Genomic DNA, 26,484 nt, shown 5'->3' on the forward strand with positions numbered 1-26,484 from the left:
CTTACACTTACAGACACAATAAAAGACTGTAGTCTGCAGAAGCGTTACGGGACCTGGGAGGTGAAAGTAGGTTAATTGCAACCATCCTACGCATGTAAATATTGAGTCGTTGGCTGATGTCCTCCCTCTCTCGCTCTCTCTCTCTCTGTCTCTCTTGTGTAAAGTACAAGATTTAATAGCCCGACTTAAGTGCTTTGACTCAACATACAGTCAGTGCCTTCACCGATGATGATGTACACCAAAAATGCTAGAATCCTTTGAATACATATAAAACAAAATCATAAAATAACTGAATCAACGGCTTTTAAGTATTGCACTATCAAGTCAAGAGATAGAGATGGATACAGGATAACTCTAAGATAGCACTTGTTATGCTACCATTACGTCTGCAGATTATTATGGCTCCTATTGCACTCCTACCATCCCTAGAGAGGTATTCCCTTCTGGGTTCCTTCTCCAGATTCCTTCCCTGGGGCTTCCCTGCCTATATGGGGGTTTGGGTCAGGTGGCGTCCTTTAAGAAGCGGCCTGCGAAGCCCATTAGATCAGTGGTCAAGGGCATTCTAAACTGTTTGACCTGATATAGGGACGTTGTATTTCAAGGCTGCTCCGACGGCCGGGGAGTTTCCCCACAGAGCCATCCCGCCAAATACAGATATGTTGCCCTGGCTGAGAATATATTCTGAAATACACTCAATCATTATGACATGGAAAACTTTTATTTGAGGCCTTAGCCCTCGGATAAGTACATATACATCTTCACTTGTCCAGGTGCAAAAGTCACTTTACATATCACTTTAACAAATGTATCATTTTACAATAGTAATATGTTGTTTTTTTTGCGAAAGCAGAACGCAGAATTCGGACAAAAAAAATCCAAACAGTGTCAACATAGAAATTATTCAATTCATGAATTTTATTAAAGTGTAACGTAGCTTTTCTTTCACAAAAAAAGGAGAACATTGCAATAACAAAAATGATCACACACACACACACACACACACACACACACACACACACACACACACACACACACACACACACACACACACACACACACACACACACACCACATACACACACATCACGGAGGAGGAGGAAGAGGCCCCCAGCGTCAAAAGAGTTCCACTCCTCTACCCAGGTGTTGCCCGAGGGCCAAACGGCCCGCTATACCTGCGATGCCGGTGGCATGACATCAGAGGCCTGGTGGAGAGGGGGTTCCTCTTCCGTCAGTGGTGTGAGGTTTGGCGCGAACACAGTCTGCTTCATGGCAAGCAACAGGGCTGTCACGGCCAATCACACCGCTGAGCTGCTTTTCTTTGGTAAGATCCAAGGAGAGATGTTTGTTGATGTATAAATAACATTGTTGTTGATATATTCATAACATTGTTGTTGGTATATTGATAATGTTGTTGAGGTGTGTGTATATATATACTTATAAATCTATGAGTGTATATATATGGGTGTGTGTGTCTATATTTGTCCTTTTTCTTCAATATCACTTAAGTCATCGAGCGCGAGAGAGAGGGATGAAGAGAGAGAGGGGGAGGGAGGGATAGAGAGAGAGAGATGTAGGAAAGATGAGATAGAGAGAGAGGGGGAGGGAGAGTGCCAGGGAGAAGGTGATTGAGATGCCGAGAGAGAGAGAGAGAGAGAGAGAGAGAGAGAGAGAGAGAGAGAGAGAGAGAGAGAGAGAGAGAGAGAGAGAGAGAGAGAGAGAGAGAGAGAGAGAGAGAGAGAGAGAGAGAGAGAGAGAGAGAGAGAGAGAGAGAGAGAGAGAGAGAGAGAGAGAGAGAGAGAGAGAGAGAGAGAGAGAGAGAGAGAGAGAGAGAGAGAGAGATTGGCTTAGCATAGGCGGTAGAGCAGGTTGGCTGGTAACCTGATGGTTGCTAGATCGATCCCCGGCTCCCCGAGTGTGGAGGTGTCCCTGAGTGAGACACCTCATCCCGACTGTTCCTGAAGAGCTGGCTGTAGCCCTGAGGGGTCGATTCCGCCGGTTTGGGAATGTGTGCATGAATGGCTGTAAATCGCTTTGGATTAATAACATTGTTGTTGATATATTCATAACATTGTTGTTGGTATATTGATAATGTTGTTGAGGTGTGTGTATATATATACTTATAAATCTATGAGTGTATATATATGGGTGTGTGTGTCTATATTTGTCCTTTTTCTTCAATATCACTTAAGTCATCGAGCGCGAGAGAGAGGGATGAAGAGAGAGAGGGGGAGGGAGGGATAGAGAGAGAGATGTAGGAAAGATGAGATAGAGAGAGAGGGGGAGGGAGAGTGCCAGGGAGAAGGTGATTGAGATGCGGGGAGAGAGAGAGAGAGAGAGAGATTGGCTTAGCATAGGAGGTAGAGCAGGTTGGCTGGTAACCTGATGGTTGCTAGATCGATCCCCGGCTCCCCGAGTGTGGAGGTGTCCCTGAGTGAGACACCTCATCCCGACTGTTCCTGAAGAGCTGGCCCTGAGGGGTCGATTCCGCCGGTTTGGGAATGTGTGCATGAATGGCTGTAAATCGCTTTGGATTAATGCGTCTGCTAAACACCCTCAATGTAAATGTAAATAATAAAAGTGGTGATAGTGATGGTGATGATAGTAGTGATAAAGTGATGGCAACATGCTGGGAAAGGACCAGATGAAGGTCAGGGTCCTCTCCCTGTCTCTCTGCCGGCCATATGAAAGCCCTTTTATTTAATCAAACGTCATTAGACTGGTGATATCAAGACTGGGTTACCTGCGACATAATTATTGTAATTATAATAATAATGTCATTATTTGTACAGCCCCTTTTTGAAAAGAACAAGTGCTTTAACATGCTGCTTTGTTTAACCTGAGGTAATGAGAGAGAGAGAGAGAGAGAGAGAGAGAGAGAGAGAGAGAGAGAGAGAGAGAGAGAGAGAGAGAGAGAGAGAGAGAGAGAGAGAGAGAGAGAGAGAGAGAGAGAGAGAGAGAGAGAGAGAGAGAGAGAGGGGAGAGAGCGAGAGAGAGAGAGAGAGAGAGAGAGAGAGAGAGAGAGAGAGAGAGAGAGAGAGCATGAGGCAGTCAAAGTGCCGGTCAGCTGCACTAGGGTAAAAAGCGACTCCAGACCCCAGATGTTCCTTCTGGAAGAGAGGATCTGCTCTCTGTAATGAGTCCCAGAAGAGTAATTACAAGACGCTGGCCTCTGGGAGAGAGCACAGCTGAACTAGTTCCTTCAAACTGTAAACTCTCGGGCTCTATGAAGCAATCTTTTCCTCTGACTCAACCAATTTCGATTTTTTTTATTTTGAGTATATTGCAGTAGAAATGCGATTAAAAAAAAGCTCTCTTTCTTCCCGTCGAGAAATCATACGAGTTTTTTGTGGCGTGGATTTGTGAGAAACTAGGCAAATAGGCCTTTTGTTTCTTTTTTTGTTTCATGGTACAAATCTTTATTAACATGTACAAAAACGGCACTATAAGCTGTACATCAGTCTGTCCATAACGAATAATTAACAATTTGCATTCTTAATTATCCCATTCCTATTTGCCATTGAAAGTTGTGGATTCAACTCATTGAATCTGCTGAGAGATAAAACTTACAAAAAATGCTATAAAATATGTTTCTGTATCAGATAAATAAAAATAAAAAATATGAACTGCCATGGCAGCTGTGATCTCAGCCCTCGCCCCTGCGTTAATTGGACCAGCACCCATCCAGCTATCACTATCGCTGTTTTAATCATATAACTTAGAACTATATCCCCCATTTACAGCGGTGAAATAACTTAGAAAGAATATCCACCTTCTACAGCGGTAAAGCTACAAACATTTACACTGCTCTTAAACCACCATCGTCTGAGCAAGCAACATGCAAAATACCCCTTACTGAACCGGACCGGAGCCGGGGGCCACAGGGGCCCCTAGGATCCGCAGCCCTCTGATCAACACAACAGATTTTATCGAGCGCTGACGTCGGAACAGCTGAAGTCCCGAGTGTCAGATTCCCGGCTGAACCCCGTAATCCACATCTGCTCCACATCTGCATTTCTTTCAGTCACAGTTATAGTCGTCTGTAATCCTCTGACTTGGATTTAGAGCGAGCAACCGCACCCTGAATCTGGATGCTCTTCCTGGGTCGCGCCTGAAATCGCCATTTCCCCCATTTTTCCGGGTGCGTTCCCCTACAGCTGCACCTTAAATCCCCTTGAATCCGAATGTGTTTCCTGGAAGTCGCACCTTAAACGTCCCTTAAAAGGATGGGGTTGAGAGAGGGGGATGGGAAACAGGGAGTAGGGTGAGAGCGAGAAAAAGGATGATGAGAGGGAGGAGGGATTGAAGAAAGAGAAGATGGGTGGCACCCCTTAAATCACCTTCTCCCCTGAATCCGGACGAATTTCTTGTAAGGTGCACCTTAAAAGTCCCTTAAAGTCCCATCTCCCCCTGAATCATAATATAATAAGGGTCTTAACAGATAGAATATAAGTAAGTAGATTGGCGAACACAGAGCATGCGTGTTGTTCACGGATGTCACAAGCTGTGTTCGCCAATCGACCTATCGAGTCTTAAAGACAAGATGGTGTCGACGGGAGAACTACTGATGGTATTGTGTGTATAAAATGTCCTTTTTAATAAACAATCTCTACACTTACCAAGTTATCAATGCCTCGTTTTATATGTTAAGACCTTATTATATGACCAAAGAAGTGTCGGGCTACTTCTAGCCTTGTAAGTGGTTTAAAATAGCGATATAGTTTTTACCATGAGACATGCCCCCATCGTTCCAAGTTTATAGCGTTTTGGCAGAATCGGCTAAAAGCTGCCAACTTAAGAATGCGTCTATATGCACGTTTTTGCTACCAAACGAACATTCCAACTCGTTATCATACCAAACATATCCCAGATCCAATTACACTGGATTTCTCCTTTAATGTCCATTAAAGTCCCCGATCCGTTGCGGCTCCTCCATCCCTCAGGAGATGTTGAGGTAGGTCTGCTTGGAGTCCACACCCACCGCGTTCCGCGCTGTGCAGCGGTACAAACCTGCGTCCCTCGGTGTCGGATTCTGGATGACCAGCGCCCCCTGCGGGTGGACGTACTTGTTGCCGTAGAGGCGGGGTTGCGTGCCCACGGCGAGTCGTGTGCGATCCGGCGTCTCCCAGGCGACCTCTGCCCGGGGTGCGCCCGTGGCCGCACAGTCCAGCTGGAGGGCAACGCCCCTCTGGGCGTGGCTCACAGGGGGGGGGGCGCTGGTGATGCGGGCGGGATGCGAAACCACCACCACCTCCGCGCGGACCGTCGGCACAGCAACGCTACGCCAGTCCGATGTTCGACAAACATACGAGCCGTGGTCGTGGGGTGTCGCCTGCCGCACTGCCAGCGTGCCGTTGAGCAGCACGGCGTACCGGCCGGCGGTCTGCGGTTGAACCAGCACCACCCCGGTGGGCAGGGTCCAACTCAGCCTCAGGGGGGGGTCCGAGTCGACTGGGCAGTGGAGCCACAGCGGCCCCCCGTTGAGGACTATCACCGGGGCCACGCGGGATTTATACCGGCGACCCGTGGAGCGCGGGTGGGGAGGGGCCACCCTGAGGTCCACCCCCAGCCGTGCCTCACCGCCCTCGCTGCGGGCCACGCAGGTCAGCCGGCCGGCGTCCACGCGGCGCGGGCTACGTAGCTCCAGGGTGCCGTTAGAGAATGCCGCCACGCGCCCGCCACCCCCGCCATACGGCACGGGGACCACGGCATCCCCCGGGAGCACCCATGCCACCCGGGGCCGTGGGGTCCCGGACGCCGCACAGTCCAGCAGCAGCCTCACGCCCTCGGTGGCCTTCACCATTACGATGGAAGGTCCGTTGATGGAGGGCGGAGTCAGCAGCACCTCCAGCGCCGTGGTCGTCCTTGGCGACGGCCTCCCCTCCGGCACCAGGCAGGTGTAGTTCCCGCTGTCGGAGCGCTGGACTCGGTGCACCACCAGGGTGCCGTTTCCAAGAAACTCGTACTTCCCCGAGACGGGGGTCACGACCCGGTGGGTGGGGGAGATCCAGGAGACCTTCGCCCCTCCCCCTATGCCACCGCCGCAGGGGAGAGAGGCGGAACCGCCATAAGTAACCATGATGACCCGGGGGTCCTGTGGCGTCGGGTGACCGCTACTTTGACCTTCGGCCACGATGTTAACCTTGACCCACACCTTCATCAGGGGGAGAGAGAGAGAGAGAGAGAGAGAGAGAGAGAGAGGAAGGGTGAGAGAGAGGATGGATGAGAGAGAGAGAGAGGAAGGGTGAGAGAGAGGATGGATGAGAGAGAGAGAGGATGGATGAGAGAGAGAGAGGAGAGGGTGAGAGAGGGAGAGAGAGGATGGGGTTGAGAGAGGAGGATTGGGGAGAGAGAGCATGGGTGGGAGAGAGAGGAGGGTGAGAGAGAGAGGAGGGGTTGAGAGAGAGAAAGAGAGAGAGAGAGAGAGAGAGAGAGGGGGGAGGGTGGGAGAGAGAGACAAAGACAGAGACAGACAGACAGAGAGAGAGAGAGGGAGGAGCCTGACCTTCATCTGGTCCTTGCCCAGCGTGTTTTCGGCGTAGCAGGTGTAGTCGCCCTCCTCGGGCGCACCAACGTCGTTGAAGAGCAGCGTGCCGTTGTCGAACACTACGTATCTGGGAGGTAAACGTGGCAAATGGGGGGGAGGGGGAAGGACAGCTTAAGTTTAAAGTTCGGATCTGTCTGTCACCGTGGCAACAGCAGGGGGGGGGGGGGGAGGCCAGACGGTAAAGTTTGGACGAATCCCGAAGTAAAAAAATTGACGAATTCAGAAGTTTAAAGTGCGGACGATGCCGATGTTTAAAGTTCAGATAACTCAGAAATTTTAAGTTTGGAACTAGGCCAAAGTTTATAGTTTGGAACGAGGCCAAGATTTTAAAGTTCAGACGAGGCCGCAATTTAAAGTACGGACGACACCGACTTTGAATAGGTTGTTTAATTTCACCAGAACGTACAATACACAATAAGTGTGTACATTATTGTCACATTTATTGCCCTCGGCAACGGACCAAAAACACACTGAAAGTGGTGTTAAGAGACATCAATGAGCCGTGAAATGCAAAATTAGTTTTTAACACACCGGATTACATTAACGATGACCGGCGCGGTCGGTTTTATATCTCTGCGTTCGGGCGCAATTAAAAACAGGGCTGGTCCGACTGGGTCTCCGGCCAGAGTGTATGAATCTCTGCCAGTGTTGGGAGGATAAGGAGGGAGAGAGAGAGAGAGGGAGAGGAAGGGGAGGGAGGGGGAGGGAGAAAGAGAGGTAGGGGGGGATAGAGAGGGAGAGAGTGAGAATGGGAGTGACAGGGAGAGGGAGGGAGAGAGTGAGAATGGGAGTGACGGGGAGAGGGAGGGAGAGAAAGTGAGAAAGAGAGGGAGAGAAAGTGAGAAAGAGAAAGTGAGAGAGAGAAAGAGAAAGAGAAAGAGAAAGAGAGAGAGAGAGAGAGAGAGATTATTAAAAAAGTCTTCTCTCTTTGGAAGCCTGCTCATACTCCGTCTTCCATTATGTACCTCCTAGCGTTTGTTAGGAGGTACATTTCCATACTTTCCGTCCCGTCAGCCGAAATTCTGTGAGGTAATATTTTAGGGATATTTTTATCCGTAATGGGTTTAAAATAGCGGGAGATTGATTCAGTAAGGGGCCCGTTTGGCAGTGGTTACTATTTTGGCGAATTGTGTGTGATTCCGGCGGGAAAATGGAAAAGCAATTGAAGAGCAGAAGTAAGCATGACCATTAGCATGCTACAGTCGTTCTCGAACTCTTTAGAAATGCACAATGATTCCATTTGTTTTAATGTGAATTATAATAAAGATTTGGGTATCCAGTGTCAAGTACCAAACGCTGGCATACAAAGGGATTCATTCCTTAAGGTTAATGACTTGCAAATATGACACACGTCTGGATGTATGATACTTAATAACCCCTTAACCTAAACATCGACAGGGCTTTGTGATTGCCAGACCCTGCGACACCATTCGCCGGCCAAGGCAGTGAGCAGCCCCCGGCCTCTGGTCTCTGGTCTCCCCGATGAAGGGGGGGGGTCTGTGGGTGACACCATAGAGGTGTTGGGTCAACATGGGATAAGGGTTGTGGTTTTTACCCATGTTGGGTATGGGAAACCCCTCAGGAGTCTGGTTGTTTTTATGGTCACCCCGATTTAGAGTCCAGTTTATTGTATTTTTGTATGGATGTGGGAGGGGAGTTGGGATAAGGGTAGGGATTCTCCGGGGGGATATGGAGTATGTGTGGTGGATAACTTGGTTTCAGCAGCCGATTCAGATCGATTACACTCTCGGCGAGGCTGCACACCCGTTGTGTGTTGTTTCAACGCCTTCCTCGGCTTTTAACCTCTTGACAACTCTCAGATTGAAGGACTTTCTGCAACATCTACCTGTGTCTCGGTGACAGAGGAGCCAGGTTATATTACCTAGACAACATAGCTAGGCCAATGAAGGCCATTTACGTGTCCATTTAGGGCATTAGGCAGACGTTTTTATCCAAAGCGACTTTCAGCAATTTATACAAACGTTCCAGGGATTGGACTAACAACCTTCCGGTTACAATCAACTCGCTCTACCTCCTAAGGAAATCCAACCACCAGCTTGGCCACAAACAAGGCAATATAGCAGGGCCACAAGGCCAATTTCGGCTAGAAATTACAGCCAGACGACAACTGAAACAACACACACATGAACTGTAACCTTATGGTTAACCGGCCAGCACACCATAACCGACTTAAAATGTTTTGCCTGTATGTATTTATGTATGTCAATCATGACACCCACTGCACTCCTGATCATCCCTGGAAGGAGGGATCACCAAATCTGCATTCCTTCCCAAGATTTCCTCCACGCTTATTCAGGGAATAGCTGCAGAGAGAGAGAGAGAGCGAGAGAGAGAGAGAGAGAGAGAGAGAGAGGGGGGGGGGGGGGGGGGAGACAGAGAGAGGGGAGGGGGAGATGGAGGGTGTATTTTCTTGCCCCCTGGGGGGCTAGGGTCAGGGGGGTGTCGCAAACCCATGGCCTGTTAAGAACTTTCAGACTATACCTGTGATTAAGGGTTGTGATTACAAATAAAGTTGAATTTAATTGAACCGCACAACAATCAGGGACTCCCTCTCTCCCCCCCTTCCCCTCTCACCTGCGCGTGCGTCCGGGCCTCAGCTTGTGGGCGTCAACCATGGTCCCATCGGGCAGCGCCCAGGTGATGTCCGGGTTGGGGAGCCCCGACGCCACACAGTCCACCCTCAGCCCCCCCCCAATCACCACTTCCTGGCTGGACCGCAGCAGCAACTTCCTGTCGATCTTGGCGGCCCGCCTGAGTACGTCGACGCGGTGGGCGGTGAAGTCGTCGCCGTGGCGATTGCGCACCAGACACAGGAAGTCGCCGGAGTCCTCCTCCGTCACCGATTGGACAGTGAGCGAGCCGTTGGCGAAGACTTTGATCCTGGGATCGTAGCTGATTGGAGGGGAGGAATGTGAAATACTTAGCAGTAGAAATATATAGCAGTTGTTCTCAAATCGGGGTACTACCCCCTCTCTACCCCTCTCTCTCTCTGCCCCTCTCCCTCCCTCCCTCGCCCCTCATGGTAGATAATCCTCGTCGTTCTCCTATGATATGCATACATCAGTAGTACTGGTACCATTACTATGATAACTTGAGAGAATTGCGATGCTTAACTTAGATAATTTTTTCATTGTTTTATCAACCTAAATGTCCACTCTTCCCTGTGATGAAAAAAATCATCAGCGCCGCGAAGCGGTTTTGTATGATCAATCTTTTCATTGTGTGGGGAATTGGCATATTGGCACCCCCTCTGGCTGCAGGCGCCCCTGCTTGCTGAGAAGGTGCCGTGCACAGACGGACTGAGACCCTCACTGAAGTCCATAGGGCCATGAGATAGGACATACAAACATACTATAAGTGTGTACATTAAGTGCCAGGACGTACAGCTTACAATAAGTGTGTACATTAAGTGCCAGGATGTACAAACACACAATAAGAGAATAAGAAAGATGTGGGTGGGTCCCACCTGTACTGGGAGTCCACCAGCTTTTTACTGGGGGTCCTCCAGATGATTCGGGGCTCCGGCTCACCGCTGGCCCGGCAGTCAAGCCGCACCGCCCCCCCGTACACAACCTCCATCACCCGGGGTGACGACGCAGAGATCCTGGCCTTGGCCCCGGGCCCCGCCCTAGGGGGCCGGAGGATCACACTCAGGAACACCGCCCTCCTCCTGGTTCCCACCTCGCTGACGGCCGTGCACTCGTAGCTCCCGGAATCCCCCCGTGCCGCCCCTTGCACCTTTAGGGTCCCGTTCCGGAGGACCTCAAGGTTTTGAGTCTTGAGGGCCTTGGCGGAATCCAGGAGCTGGGTCCCGTCGGGGATGGTCCAGCGGAAGATGGAGGAGGAGGAAGGGGCGATCCATCTGACGTCGTCGGAGGAGGAGGAAGAGGAGGAGAAGGTTGCGCTGCAGTGCAGGAAGCCGGTCGCCCCTTCCACCACAGTGACATTCTCTAGCTCCAGCTCCACCACCGCCGATGCCGCCTCAATGCGGAGCCTCACCGTGACGCTGTCCTCTCCGGCAACACTACTCCCCAGACACCGGTATATCCCCCCATCCCCAGGTTCCGCCCCGGCGATCCTTAAGGTGCCGTTGCCGAGGACGACAAGCCGCCGGTTGGGCAGCGAGGCGGTGGCGTCAGGGAGGAACCAGGTGACCCTGGGCGGCGGGTGGCCGAGCACGGTGCAGTCCAGCTGGACGCCGGCGCCTGAGGCCACGGTGACTGCACGGTGCCGCGGCTGCAGCACCCTGGGGTGCTGGAGGAGCACGGCCAGGTCCAGGGTCACCTGATGAACGGGTGAACGGACTGAGTTTATGTGGCTGTTCTAACCAATTGCCACTCCAAGCGCTTTGACATTCACCCATTCATACACACATTCACCCATTCATGCACATATTCACCCATGCATACACCCATTCATACACATATCCACCCATTCATACACATATTCATACACACCTTCACACACTCACAAACACATGGATGCACACATTCACCCATTCAGAAACACATTCAGAAACACATTCACCCACTGAAGCACCCATTCACCCATTCAAGCACACATTATCCCATTGATACATTCACCCATTCATGTGCCCATTCACCAATTCAAAAACACCTTCATTCACCCACTGAAACACACATTCCCACATTCATACACTCATTCACCCATTTGTACACACATTCACCCAATCATGCACACATTCACCCATTCACACAACGAAGGCAGAGTCGGTCAGGAGCAGTACGGTTGAGGCGTCTCGCTCAGGGACACCTCGACACTCAGCTAGGAGGAGCCGGGGATCGAACCAGCAACCTCCCGGTCACCAGCCGACCCGCTATACCTCCTGAGCCCCATGTTGCCCACTGACCTGGTCTTCTCCGTGCTGATTCTGGACTCTGCAGAGGTACCGCCCCCGGTCGGTGGGCTGCGCCCGGCGGATGATCAAGGAGCCGTTGGGGTGGACCTCGTAGCGGTTCACCTTGGTGTTTTGGGCGATGCTGCCCCCTGTGTGATGGGGGGACGGAGTGAAGGGGACAATGTACACACAGACACATTTTGCATTTTATTTTCTCTCTCTCTCCCTCCCCCCCTCTCTCTCTACCCCTCTTGCTCTCTCTCCCTCCATACCTCCCCCCCTCCCTCCCTCTCTCCCTCCCTTTCTCCCTCTCTCTCTCCGTCCCTCTCCCCCTCCCTCCCACTCCCCATCTCTCCCTCCCTAATTTAAAACAAAAGGCCATCCAGGAGTCTCAACTATACTACGTTAGACATAATCGTGATGTATCGTTATCAGATTGTCTAACAACACATTGATTATCGCAGCATCGTGGTATCGCGATATCATCAATACTGTGGCCCATGTATCACATCTCGTATTGTGAGAGAACCTGTGATTCCCACCCCTAATAACACCATACCTGTGGACACCTTGGTCCAGGACAGGAAGGGGTATGGCCATCCCACGGCCTCACAGGGCAGGAGGCCGTCGGCCTCCGCGTCCACGGTAACCGTCTGGCCATAGACCCTCATGATCCACGGGTTCCCCCTCGGAGGGGGGAGGGGCGGAACCAGACCGGGACGGGGTCTCACCCTGGACCGGTCCTCGGGGGTCGGTCTCTCTCTGTGGGGCAGTCTCTCTCCGGGGGGCGAGGAGGACCCCGAGATTGCGGTGGACTCAGCCTCGGTCGCCACAGGGATTGCGAGTACCGGGGTTGTCGTAGGTACGACGGGATCGGCGTCCGACACACTCGGAGGGTCCGGACTCAGGTTCATAATGGGGTGAAGATCACCCGCATTTCGGTTCTGTGATTGTGTTTCACTGCGGGGGGCGGGGAGTGTTAGGCCCGTTTTGCTGTAATTGCGTGGATAATGGGATTGTCTGTATGGTGAGAGAGGGGGTAGTTCCCCGCCCTGCCCCTGCCCTTGGCCTGGGGCTGTACCTCGCACCTGGCTGTCCGAGATGTGGTTGAACCCAGAACCCTCCGGACTCGGCGTGGTCAACGGAACCGAAAAGTGCTTTGTTCCACCCCCTGCTGCGGAGGGAGTGATGGCGAGAGCGACGGTCGGAGTGACACCCGATAGCGCCGTGCTGGAGATGGGGGGGTTTGATGTGGATGATGTCGTCGCCGTAGGTGTAGGTGCGACTGCGCCTGGAGTCGAACCAACCGATCCCAAGGCAGGGTCCATGGTCTGGCTCAGACCCTCGTCGAAAGCAGCATCTAAATCGGTCAGATCCATACTCGGGCTTGAGCTTTCTCTAACTAACAACCCCTTCCTGGTTGACGGGCGTTTCGCAGTTACAACGGCTGTAGTCCAACCAACCGATGGTGGCCAAGGATCGGGGCTCTGGCGCTGATGCTCGTTGACTGCAGCATCCGCTCCAGTCAGATCCAGACTCAGGCTTTCACTTCCTTTAACTAACGACACCTTAGTGGTTGTTGGCCGTTTCTCCTTCGTATTTACGCCCTCGTATGGGAGGTCCCCGGGCAGCCCCTCGGTCCCGCTGGGGTTGTGTTCCCCCGAGGACTCGCTGGATTCGTGCTGAAGTGATGGAACAGAGGAGGAGGAGGAGGGCGGTGGTGGTGGCATCATGGGTGCTGTCTCACGGATCTTCCCGAACGGCTTGTTTCCAGCCACTTGGGAATGTGTGTCTCGACTGGTTCCAGACTGGTTCTGTTTCCTGTCATCTGGTCGCCATTTGAGTAGAGTACGAGGGTTCCTGGTGGGAGATTCGACCGGTCCGCGGTTCATTGGAACTCTCACCCTTTGTGTCGCCACTGAAGGCATGACGGCCGGAAGGGCGGTGCTTTGAAGAGTCTGTGGGGACACGCTGGGTCTGTCGGAGCGCTGTGAGGGAAACGCTCTCTCCCCCGCCGCTGAGGCTTCAGAGCGGATGCTCTCATTGTCGTGGCTGGACTCACCGTCGCTGGACTCTCCCGGTCCCGGGAGAGAAGTGGACACACTCGACAACGCGTAAGGAGAAGTCACAGTTGACGGAAGCGGAATCTTAGAAAACATTGTCGAAGCGAACGGTGTGGTGGAAAGCGCCGTTGACAGTAATATCGTTTTCATTGCTCCGGGGGGCGTTTTGTCGCGGGAGGGAATGCCGCGAATGGTGGCTGCTGGTGGAGGTTTGGAGTCTTCAGCCCTGGCGCCAAGAGTCCTGGAGTCGTCATCCAGCCCGGAGACTGTGCTTCCTTTGTGACTCACAGAAACTGTGCGCAATGACGTCGTGGTCACTTGGTGGTCGAGGAACGGAACGGTGGCAAGGAACTCGGCCGTCGCGGACGAGGCCTGTTCTATTTTTAGCGCCACCACTGAGGAGGTCGTACCCGCTCTTTCCGAGACGTTTCCGTTTCCGGAGATCGAGGTGGCGGCGATTAACTGAACTCTGTTCAGCTTTTGCCTCCGTCTCTTCTCCTTCGTTTTCCTCCTCTTCCCACCATTCTTCCTCTTCGAATCTGGGCGCTTGCGTCGGGGGCCTCCCTCTCTCCCCCTCTCCCTCGTCCCGGCCAACGCCGGCGACGCTGTGATGAGCGCCCAACCATCAAGCGTCGTTTCCTCCGTTGGAGAGGTCGACGCCCGTCCGAGGAATTTCACACTCAGAGGTCGGGTGGGAGCAGCTGGCAGTGGGACCCCACTTACCTCAGCGGCGGCAGCGACCCCTCCATCCTCCCTACCCCCGCCCTTCTGTGCCTCCCTCCCCACATCTCGCCACGGGGGTGTTGCATCTTGTGTTGTGACTACCCCGACGTCTGTGTCTGTGTCAGTATCGTTGCCGTGGTGCCCCTGGGATGAGTCGTTGTGGGTTACACCGCCGCGGCTGCTCGCTCTGTTTGTGTTCGTCTGCCAGCGAGTAAGACGGCTCTGCGGCCCAGATGTGGTGCTCTGCTGCAGGTCGGGAAGGCGGTTCTGCAGGTCTGGGTTAGTGAGGGGGGTAGGGTGTTGGTTCTCGTCTCGGGTGATTTGCGCAGAGCCTATGGTGCTTTGAGTCGTGTGCTGCACGGCACCAGCTCTAGTGTGTGTGACCGGCGCGCTCAGATTCACATGTGTGCTTTGTGTGTTGCTCGGGGTCACATGTGTGCTCTGTGTGTGCGCTAATTGCGTGTTACGAGAAACCGCCGTAAGTGGGGTGTTGTGTGTTCTTCTGGGGTCGGGGGTTGCGTGGATGGCATTGGTGCGGGTGTCTGAGGTCACGTGGGTTTTTCGTTTGCTCTCCGACGCCCTCGGCGTGCAGGGTTTGTAGTCCGCAGTGCTTGTGGTCCGTGTCGGGGTAGGTGTTGTTGTTGTGGTGTGGAGGACCTCCGCTTTCTTCCCCTGCATGGCCCCGCCCTCTCCGGAACCCTCCACATTCCCCTCCGATGGCGCGGTCTGTCCGATAAACGTCCGCTTCCTGGCCGACCTTTGCGTTTGTCGGACCGTGTTGGCCGCCGTGACGCTGTTCTGACCAGTTTTATCGCGCACCTTGGCCAGGATGTCTGCCCATTTCCCTGGGTCGATCTTGTTGCTCGCCACGTTGACCCGTCTGCGTACGTCCGCCACCGGCTTCCTGCCATCAACGCGCGGCTGGACGGGTTTCCGCGATACCAGCGGCCTTCTCCACGTCGTCCTGAATGGATGTCCGGCCCTCCTTGCCGGGATGAGACCTCTACGTCTATTGACGTCCGGTTTGATCGGCTTCCCGCCTTGGTCGTCCCCGGAGCCGTCCACGGACTCCTCGGTCCGCACCTTAATCCTGGTCCGGAGTCCGGACGCCGACTGTGGCGACTTTGCCAACTTCCTCTGCGTCGTACTCGTCGCGGCCTGGGTGATGCGTCTGGTGACGTTGACCTCCATGGCGAGCGTGTCCACGCCGTGTCGGTTGATGGCCACACATTTGTAGTACCCGCTATCCAACGGCAGACTCTGCGGTACTCGCAGAGAGCCGTTGGAGAACACAAACACCCTGGAGGTGTTGGCCCGGTGGCTGACGATGTTACGCCCGGGGAGGATCCAGTGGATCTCCGCATCCGGGGCGGCAGTGGACTCGCACGGGAGCGTGATGGGCTCGCCTGCGTGCCACTGGATCGGCGGAGATTGTGGACGGTCGTCGCCAGGCGACGGGGCGGACGACTCCTCGATTACCAGTCGGAACGGGAGGATGTCGAGGTCTCCAGGAACAGTGGCGACGCAGTGGTACAGGCCCGCGTCTGAGTGGTCGACCGATGTGATCAGAAGCTCCCCGTCGCTGGATGCAGACACCCTCCTGTCCGGAACGCCATGAGGCATATCAAGCCGGGAACCGTCCGGAAGAATCCAGTGGTGTTGCACCTTACCGGAGCTCCTTGAATTACATTGCATCCGACTGGTGCCGCCCACCGTCGTCACAACAAAAACCACCCCTTTTGATGCGGTCGTGCTGTCCGACCCGATCATGACCCAAGCCCGACTCCGACACCTCTCAAGCACCGCCTCCACGCTCTGCGTGATCCGGGAGCTCAGAACCAGCTTCACCTTTCTCCCCGTGGAGCGCGGTCGGTCCAGTCGCAGGCTCAGTGACGGCTGCATGAGCCACAGCGGCCGGGCGGCGACGATGACCTTCACGCCGGTGTAGTACTGCGCGTCCCGCTCCGCGTCCTGCCGGTACCGGTAACTCCTCTCCGGATCCTTCCCCAGTAGCTCCTCCCGCTGCAGGTGTGCCGGCACGTCGCTGTAGTACGCGATCAGCCTCCAGAGTCGCTCGTAGTTCTCCCGGTCGATGGGGCAATCGAGGTCCGCCGACCAAGTGAGGTTGGCAGAGAGCCGACCCTCGCTGATCTGCTCCCAGGTGACTCGACCGAGTGTGTGGGCCTCGGCCACCTCGCACACCAGGTCCACCTTGTTGCCGTGTTCGTCCGAGAGGCCCACGGTGGTGTTTCCCAACGGATCCCAGAGTTTGTCCGGAGTCGCAGCGTCGATGCCGGGAGCCTCTGGGTTGGAGGGTCTCAGAGGTGACGCGATGACGGGACCAATGCAGACCATGTCATCCAGGGCCTGCATCTCTTTGCCCTGAAGGTGCAACGGGGAGGAGCACATGGGGCACAGCTCTCCTCCAGGGTATTCTTTGTCTTTTTTGCACTTGAGGACACCTGGAGTAGAGGGGGGAACCGGAGGGACGTTTGTGAGCATGTTTGGAAATTGAAGAACTGATTCATAGATCAGTATTGATACTGATACTACTTATATAATACTGTTACACTGCCATGCCCTTATTGTATGTTTGTGCATCCTGGCATTTAATGTACGCACATATTGTGTGTTGTACGTCATGCACTTAAAAATAGCATTGTTTAGCGTCTTATTCTAGCCATCTCTTTTAAATGGGTAAATGGATGAATGGGTTAACCTAGCGATTGTAAGCGCTTGGCAGGAATCGGAATCGGGAAGGAAAAAACTGTGTTGGATACTCAATATCGGCCAATACTCAAGTTCAGGAATCTGAACCGGTATCGAGGAGGTAAAAACTGGTCTCTGAACATCTCAAGAATCGAATCTACGCAATTCTTTTGAAAAAAATAACGGTATCGGATTCCACGTTTTTCCGACACATCAACGATAAAAACGTGAACCGCTCACCTGGCGAGTTGCGCGTCCACTCCCTGATCCAGTGCATCCCGCAGTCACATCTCCATGGGTTCCCCTGCAGCTGGAGGGTCTCCAGCTGCGGCGCACCCCCAATCGTGGCCGGAGCCAGCTCTGTGAGGTTGTTCTCCGCCAGGTAGAGGTGGCGCAGGGTGGAGATGGGGAAGTGGCCCAGAAGGGAGAAGGTGGAGAAGGTGTGCGGGTGGAGGCGGCGGAGCCGGTTCCCCTCCAGCTGCAAGACGCGCAGGGAGGTGAGGCCCTGGAAGGAGTCCGGGTGGAGGTGAGTCAGGTGGTTGTGGTCGAGGTGGAGGCGGGCGAGAGACCACAGGCCGTGGAGGGCAGGGCGGCGGAGCTCCGTCAGCTTGTTGTAGCTCAGCTTCAGCATCTGGGGGAGAGCAGGAAGGGGGAGAGGGAGTGAGAGAGGGAGAGGAAGAGAGACACACACAGAGGGCGAGAGAGAGTGGCGGAAGGGGGAAATTATTCGTGAATTGTGGGGAACGATCGGGCCTCTTCTTAGTCTCCCCTCTCTCTCTCTCTCTCTCTCTCTCTCTCTCTCTCTCTCTCTCTCACTCTCTCTCTCTCTCTCTCTCTCTCTCTCTCTCACTCTCTCTCGCTCTCTCTCTCTCTCTCTCTCTCTCCTGCTGCTGATTTATACGGATAGGAATCAGTTGATTAGACGGCTTGTTAACGGATCGCGCTGCACGCGCACATTACGTAACCTCGTTAGATGGTTTTGTCGAGCCGTATTTATAAATCTTAATCTAAAAGACTCTTAGTATGTTTTGTAAACAACTAACGTATAAAGTCTGATTTCCGTGGTCTCGCCTGTGTATTTGTGGTACCCATCTAATATAAAGTATTGTAAAGGTAAGACTTACTTTATTCAATCGAATAGAATAAAATGCAATATTTAGAGTTTCAGATTAAAACACACTGAAAGTTGTCCATGAACACTCAAGTAAAAGCACGAACATCAGTATCAATGGATAAGGTGTAGAACAGATGACCTGGGATCAGTTTACCTTTAAGGACCTTAGTTCAGTTTACCAGTAGGGACCTGAGATCGATTTTACCTCTAAGGACCTGGAATCAGTTTACCTGTAAGGATCTGGGATCAGTTTACCTTTAAGGACCCGGGATCAGTTTACCTGTATGGACCCGAGATCAGTTTACCTGTATGGACCCGAGATCAGTTCACCTTTAAGGAGCTTTGTTAAATTTAACCTGTAAGGACCTTGGGTCAGTTTACTTAAGATCAGTTTACCTGTCAGGACCTGGGATCAGTACAGACAGACAGACAGACAGACAGACAGACAGACAGACAGACAGACAGACAGACAGACAGACAGACAGACAGACAGACAGACAGACAGACAGACAGACAGACAGACAGACAGACAGACAGACAGACAGACAGACAGACAGACAGACAGACAGACAGACAGACAGACAGACAGACAGACAGACAGACAGACAGACAGACAGACAGACAGACAGACAGACAGACAGACAGACAGACAGACAGACAGACAGACAGACAGACAGACAGACAGACAGACAGACAGACAGACAGACAGACAGACAGACAGACAGACAGACAGACAGACAGACAGACAGACAGACAGACAGACAGACAGACAGACAGACAGACAGACAGACAGACAGACAGACAGACAGACAGACAGACAGACAGACAGACAGACAGACAGACAGACAGACAGACAGACAGACAGACAGACAGACAGACAGACAGACAGACAGACAGACAGACAGACAGACAGACAGACAGACAGACAGACAGACAGACAGACAGACAGACAGACAGACAGACAGACAGACAGACAGACAGACAGACAGACAGACAGACAGACAGACAGACAGACAGACAGACAGACAGACAGACAGACAGACAGACAGACAGACAGACAGACAGACAGACAGACAGACAGACAGACAGACAGACAGACAGACAGACAGACAGACAGACAGACAGACAGACAGACAGACAGACAGACAGACAGACAGACAGACAGACAGACAGACAGACAGACAGACAGACAGACAGACAGACAGACAGACAGACAGACAGACAGACAGACAGACAGACAGACAGACAGACAGACAGACAGACAGACAGACAGACAGACAGACAGACAGACAGACAGACAGACAGACAGACAGACAGACAGACAGACAGACAGACAGACAGACAGACAGACAGACAGACAGACAGACAGACAGACAGACAGACAGACAGACAGACAGACAGACAGACAGACAGACAGACAGACAGACAGACAGACAGACAGACAGACAGACAGACAGACAGACAGACAGACAGACAGACAGACAGACAGACAGACAGACAGACAGACAGACAGACAGACAGACAGACAGACAGACAGACAGACAGACAGACAGACAGACAGACAGACAGACAGACAGACAGACAGACAGACAGACAGACAGACAGACAGACAGACAGACAGACAGACAGACAGACAGACAGACAGACAGACAGACAGACAGACAGACAGACAGACAGAGATGGTGAGGATTCTGTGCATCCCAGAATCCCAAAAAAAAAATCAATCAACACAGCTAAAAACCAAACCAGATGGAAAGAGAATCTCAGGTTCTCTTCTGTACTTGACAGACAGACAGAGACAGAGATGGTGAGGATTCTGTGCATCCCAGAATCCCAAAAAAAAAATCAATCAACACAGCTAAAAACCAAACCAGATGGAAAGAGAATCTCAGGTTCTCTTCTGTACTGGACAGACAGACAGAGACAGAGACAGAGAGAGAGAGAGACATATACATATATATATATATACATATACATACAACATAAATACACATACATACACAAAAGATAAAAGATACAACCTAAGCTTAAAAAGCTTTTAAGCTCCTGGGATCAGTTTACCTAGGATCAGTTTTACCTGTAAGGACCTGAGATCAGTTTACCTTGAAGGACCTTAGTTCAGTTTTACCTGTAAGGACCTAGGATCAGTTGAACTTTCAGGACCTGGGATCTGTTTTACCTTTAAGTACCTGAGATCATTTTATCTGGGATCAGTTTACCTGTCGGGACCTGAGATCAGTTTACCTTTAAGGAACTGAGATCAGTTTACCTGTCAGGATCGGACATCAGTTTACCTGTAAGGACCTGGGATCAGTTTACCTTCAAGAACCTGGGATCAGTTTACCTGCATGGACCTGAGATCAGTTCACCTTTAAGGACCTTTGTTCAGTTTTACCTGTAAGGACCTGGGGTCAGTTTACTTAAGATCAGTTTACCTGTCAGGACCTGGGATCAGTTTACGTTTAAGCTCCTGGGATCAGTTTACCTGGGATCAGTTTTACCTCTAAGGACCTGGGATCAGTTTACCTTTAAGGACCTGAGATCAGTTTACTTTCAAGGACCTTAGTTCAGTTTTACCTGTAGGACCTAGAATCAGTTCAGCTTTCAGGACCTGGGATGGGTTTACCTGTAGTGAGGTGAGGTCCTTGAAGGCCCCATCAGGCAGGCTGTGCAGGTCGTTCCCGTGGACCATCAGCAGCTCCAGCCTCCCCAGACCCGACAGCGACCTGTCCGTCAACCTGTTGATGGAGTTGAACCTGGAGGGGAAAACAAAATGACGTCCGGCCGAGAGGAGTTAACGTTGTCCTGGCAACACGATTAGAAACGGAATCAAAATGGATTTAAGAGTTAGAATCGCAAAGAGAGAAAAAAGTAAATAATATGAATGAATATACATAAATAATGTAAAATAAAAAGGAAAAATAATAATCACACATGCGTAAAATAATAATAATAAAAAATATATATACATATAAAATGATAATAATAATATATGCATAAAATAATCGCTAAATAAATAAATAAGAACTAGCCTTCAGTAACGGATAAAAGCAGCGGTTCTGAAGCTGGTTACACTTTGGACCTCACCCCAGGTTAATGCGCTCCACCTCATTGGATATGCCGGTCGGGATGGCGGCGAGGGACCGGAATGTGCAGTGCAGCTCCACAGGCTGAGGACATGAGCAGGGTCGCGGGCACGGCCGGGAGCACGCCCGCTGGGGAGCCATCAGGAGCAGGCCCAGCGCAAGGAGGAGGAGGGGGCGCGCGGAGGCCTCCAGGGCCATCCTTTGGGCTTGAGTCAGGGCCCCGTGGGCGGCGCGCGATCAACACAGCTGCACGAGGGAAAGGATGTCATTTGTCATGTAACGGTTCAACCATTTGTATTTATTTATTCATATGTCTATTTATTTATTATTATTTAATTATTACCATTATTTGTGTTTCATTTATTATTTTATTAGAGGAGAGAATACATGAATCTACTAATTCGTGAAACAAAGAACTGGTGATGTTGCCAATGCCAATTAAACAATAAAAGCACACAAATAAACACATTAAAATATTTAGTTGGAAACCTGTAACCCCACAATAAATCGATTTAAAAAAAGTTAAAACCCTGTTTGACTTCGTTCTAGATTTGTTGGATGAAATTATAAATGAATCTGAACATGCGTCATGCGTCATGCGTAAATGGAAAAAGAAGAAGCAGTTAAAGTAACGTCAGATCTTACCTCAGATCTCCCACAATCCTTCAATTGTGCTAAACTTCTCAAAACAAACTCAATCATGATCTCCGGGTGAGCTGGATAAAGGCTTCATATCCCATAATAAAATTGAGCATACCTCACTATTAACAACAGACGAAAAAAGTTAAAACCTAGAAAAGTTAAGTCCAGGAGAGGCAGTCCTGTTTGTCAGAGCTCCTCTGAAGAGTGACTTAGTGGAACTACTGTGGGACGTCTGGATAATACACAGGAGGGGGAGGGAGAGGGGGAGAGGGGGAGGGAGGGGAGAGAGAGAGAGAGAGAGAGAGAGAGAGAGAGAGAGAGAGAGAGAGAGAGAGAGAGAGAGAGAGAGAGAGAGAGGAAGTGGGGAAGGGGAAGGAGGGAGAGAGGGGGAGGGAGAGAGAGCGGTAAAGGGGGCGAGAAAGACACACAGAAAGGAGGAGGGAAGGAGAGAGGAGAGAGAGAGAGGGGGGGAGGGATAGAGGGGCACAGAGAAGGAGAGAGACACCATGAGGGGGGAGAGAAAGAGAGAGAGAGAGAGAGAGAGAGAGAGAGAGAGAGAGAGAGAGAGAGAGAGAGAGAGAGAGAGAGAGGAAGTGGGGAAGGGGAAGGAGGGAGAGAGGGGGAGGGAGAGAGAGCGGTAAAGGGGGCGAGAAAGACACACAGAAAGGAGGAGGGAAGGAGAGAGGAGAGAGAGAGAGGGGGGAGGGATAGAGGGGCACAGAGAAGGAGAGAGACACCATGAGGGGGGAGAGAAAGAGAGAGAGAGAGAGACAGAGAGTGACAGAGAGAGAGAAAGACTATTTCCAGTCACTCCAGTGGAATGAGCGCGTCACTCCCCAGACGTTGACTCCAAACCCTCGGAGCCGGAGTGAAGTTCACTTTGTCACTTTTCATTCAGTGGAGTTTAAAGAAAAGAGACAAGAGTTTTAGAGGAGAAACAGGGGGTCTGAGTCACACCCACGCAGACACATACACACACATACACACATGTTGACACACACACAGAGACGCTGACACACGTAGACATACACACGCACGCATGCAGACACACACACACACAGAATGCCTGAATCCAAAGCGCATTCACCACTTATCTGCACCAAAGGCATGCGCACACACATCGAATCACACACACACACACACGCACGCACGCACGCACGCACGCACAACAAACACGCACGCACGCACGCACACACACACACACACACACACACACACACACACACACACACACACACACACACACACACACACACACACACACACACACACACACACACACTCATACACCATGTGTATCACCCTTGGCCTAATGAACATAAACACACACACACAACCCACACACACAAACACACCCACATACTTCCAAACGTATACACTCATCCACACAAACACAAACAGGTCCACTTCAATCGCACAATTTCAAATCCATCACACTTGTCGTTTCTGGGGTCTCCATGGCAACGCTTGCTGATAGCATCATAGCGCGTTGAGCAGCAAACCGAACGGTCGCTGATGTGGAGGGCGAATGAGATACTTGGAACGGAGTCTGATGTGGGTGCACTCACACTAGGCCATCTGGCCATGGCCGTGGCCGTTTTTACACCTAACCGTGCTTGAATCTGCCAGTGTGGGTGTGGCCAGTCTGGCCAGGCCAGGCCAACTTGGCCACTTGGGAGAGGTGTGCTGCTACGGTACGGGCCGCCACGGTACAGATGCTAATGAGCCGACACGCGCACACGCAGAGCTACGCAACCTGAGCTGGATGACGTAAAGTCCATGCGACGACCATGGACATAATAAGGGCGACGAGCCTGCTCTCCCATTAAACGGTAAACAGGGCGTCAAGCGGTTCAACTGTTGGTTCACGTTGGTCCCATAGAGAAATCGAGTGTCTGTTAGCCATTTGGGCAGACGATGCTATTCAGGCACAGTTGGTGAAGAACTGTGTTCTCTGTGTTGTTGTTGATGACGTGTTACGACGTGATGACGTATTTACAAGAGCCTACCGTGGCCAGGCCACAGTTGCGACGGCCAACGGCCACGGCCAGAAGGCCTAGTGTGAGTGCAGGTCAGAGAACAATGGGGCCAGTTGAGCACGGTTAGGTGTGAAAACGGCCAACGGCCACCGCCAGATGGCCTAGTGTGAGTGCACCCTAAGAGCTGATCTGTCACAAGGTGGGGGGGTCTCTCTCTCTCTCTCTCTCTCTCTCTCTCTCTCTCTCTCTCTCTCTCTCTCTCTCTCTCTCTCTCTCTCTCTCTCTCACGAACCTCGCTGAAAATACCCAGGCTTTCTTGGGAAAACCTGGCTCGACAGAGACGCAACTCGTAATCAGAGTTAAATGGTACCACGACGCTCACTTTAGATTCAATTAGTTGAACCAGATTTTCCGCATTAGGTTCAAAGCGCGTTCACATAAAAGGGGCGTTTATCGCGTCATTTGACTCACCCTTATGCAAAATGAATCGAGCGAGAGCCGTGTATTTCACCCAAGGCGAGTAGTGTATTATTATGAACTCCTACGAGGAATTCAAAGTTCAAATCACAGCCAAGAGGAACACGGTTGCCCATAATATGGCTAGGGTGGCGTGTTGGCAAAAAATAGCCGATCGTGTTAATTCGGAAGTGAAAGATTCTGTATACTGTCTAAAAAATATCATGTATCATCATGCGTTTTACTCCCATAGATGTGGTGCCAGCACGCTCCTACGAACATGGGGCCAAGTCAAAAATAAATATTAAAATATTATTCAATTTGGTAAGTTGTAAATCCATTTGAACAATTTCAGGTCAATCTAGCCTATGATTTGCAATGGCCTAGGCTCCAACCTTTAATCTCATGTTGATTACCTGTAGCAAATAAAAAGAAAACCCAAAGTAATACGACTGGGAGGGGGACCGCTCCACCACCCTTCACCACTTCGGAGGAGCTGGCTCTCGCCAATAATGAAGGTTGGCCGATGATGGTGGAAGGGGGGATGTCCTCTGACCCCACTGCCTCGACATCCAAGGCGTTTGTAATGAGTATGTATTCATGTATTGGCAATGGACATAAATAATTGTCTTGCTAATCAAATGTGAAATGATTGAGTGTAAATTAATTTTTATTTGAAGGTACAAACATTATTTTGGAGGAGCCGCCGACAATCAATCTCCCAGAGGTATATAACTATCAAAGCAAAGTGTCACGTATTCTTCTAAATGTTTAATTTTTGGAAAGAATGAGAGGTTTCCCTGATTCTTGCAGGCAGTGCCGCTTCTAGCTATTTTGGGGCCCTAAGCATAACTCCTTTATGCCCCCCCCCCCCGAAAAAAATAATTGGTTTCTGCCAGTTTAACATTTTATTAAAACGCAAAAGTTAAATCTACTTTGTAAACACAGTTCACAGAACAGCCAAAACATACATACAGTACACACAAGTATTGGAATGTCCAAAATCTTTTAAATTAAATAGTTATCCATAAATACAAACTTAAAACCAGAAGTATACATGTAAGAAAAATTCTTCTATGAAGCAAAGATTTACAAGCAGAAACTATTTACACAAATACACTTTACTTTGTAAACAGAGACAGCCTATTTATTTATTTATTTTTTGGGGGCCCCCTCGGGACTTGAGGCCCTACGCGCAGCGCGTAGTGCGCGTTATGGGAGCGGCGGCACTGCTTGCAGGAGACTCTGTCGCCCTGTGACTCAAGGGCGACTATGGAGGTCATTTTCCTTAACAATTCTCACAGCTATAATATGAATTTGTAGAATAAAAAATACCTAGGCCTAATTGTGTCACTGACATAGCGGTTATGTAAGGGATAATGGACAACCCGGCACTTGACTATCCAAGGTTAATGTACGTTGAACGTGGGGCCACCTTTGAACTTGAAACACAGACACACTGCGCAACAGTAAGTGCACGGCTTCTTTGTGTAGCATTGCATTGCCTACATACGGTCCAACAAGGACGATCAAATAACGAATACCCTCCGATGAGAATCTGTATCTCTCATAAAGAATATCGTCAGACAATTCCAAGGGATCGGTTCTGTCCCAAAAAACCCTCTGTCTCCGGAGAGACGCATGTACGATAAGTGCGCCGAGGTCCACGGGAACACCCACAAATGGTGACGCCATTGCCGGAGGCGGAGCTAGGAAGCTGCACACGCCGATTTAAGTAGCCGATCTCCGGGTAGACTCATGCTGCGTTTTATTATCCATCCGTCTCGGAGGTCCGAGGGCGTCGCACGAACACGCCCATTTGCCTCGGACGGCAAACTCGCCATCTCGGTTGAACAGTGGTGACCGAGCAGAATTCCGAGACAGAATTCAAGATGGATGCGCCCGGTGTGACTTGAAGCATGAACTGTTTTCATTGTGCTTGGGCCGCTTTGGTGGTTTAAATGGCAATTTCAATCACTCGCATTACTGCAATACCTTACTGCGTCCGTTTCTCTGCCTATGGCCTATAGCCTACCTATTTTGGAGCGCCTGGTACTCTGCCAATGATACCGCGACAAAAGCTTTCTGGGTGGCATCCATGTTTTCCTCCAACGACCGAGCTAAATAATAAAACGCTTGAAGTGTGGGCGTGGCGTCAGATCCGAGATCCGAGTCGGTTCGCAGAGAATACTCAAATGCACCATAAGCTGAAAACCTGCTCCCGACCAGGTTTGGCTGCGAGCACAAGTCACCATGGTGATACAGCGACGCTTAAAGAGATCGACTTTC

General features: G+C 51.2%; 1 protein-coding gene across 2 annotated transcripts; it reads right to left on the bottom strand.

Moving 5' to 3' along the window:
• Positions 1–714: 714 nt before the first annotated feature.
• LOC130386198 (matrix-remodeling-associated protein 5-like) lies at positions 715–21,953 on the bottom strand. 2 transcript variants are annotated; one of them, XM_056594992.1, is made up of 10 exons: positions 21,764–21,953; positions 21,120–21,364; positions 20,659–20,788; positions 17,159–17,549; positions 11,983–16,671; positions 11,436–11,572; positions 10,032–10,849; positions 9,140–9,457; positions 6,503–6,611; positions 715–1,316 (listed from the first exon to the last, which is right to left on the bottom strand). In XM_056594992.1, exons 2-10 carry the CDS (start codon positions 21,314–21,316, stop codon positions 1,296–1,298), a joined length of 6,810 nt encoding a protein of 2,269 aa, XP_056450967.1. In that variant the 5' UTR covers positions 21,317–21,364; positions 21,764–21,953; the 3' UTR covers positions 715–1,295. The 2 variants fall into 2 exon arrangements, with proteins under 2 accessions (XP_056450967.1, XP_056450966.1); XM_056594991.1 differs by lacking the exon at positions 715–1,316 and adding an exon at positions 3,192–6,151.
• Positions 21,954–26,484: the final 4,531 nt, after the last annotated feature.

Source organism: Gadus chalcogrammus, chromosome 7, assembly GCF_026213295.1.
Source record: "Gadus chalcogrammus isolate NIFS_2021 chromosome 7, NIFS_Gcha_1.0, whole genome shotgun sequence".
NCBI classification, from domain to species: Eukaryota; Metazoa; Chordata; class Actinopteri; order Gadiformes; family Gadidae; genus Gadus; species Gadus chalcogrammus.

Coding starts and splice junctions, on each gene's coding strand:
- LOC130386198 (XM_056594991.1), bottom strand. CDS start 21,316: ATGGCCCTGGAGGCCTCCGCGCGCCCCCTCCTCCTCCTTGCGCTGGGC. Junction 17,550..20,658: donor AGGACCTCACCTCACTACAG/GTAAACCCATCC, acceptor GCTCTCCCCCAG/ATGCTGAAGCTGAGCTACAA. Junction 6,612..9,139: donor AGGCCCGGACGCACGCGCAG/GTGAGAGGGGAA, acceptor TTTACCTCCCAG/ATACGTAGTGTTCGACAACG.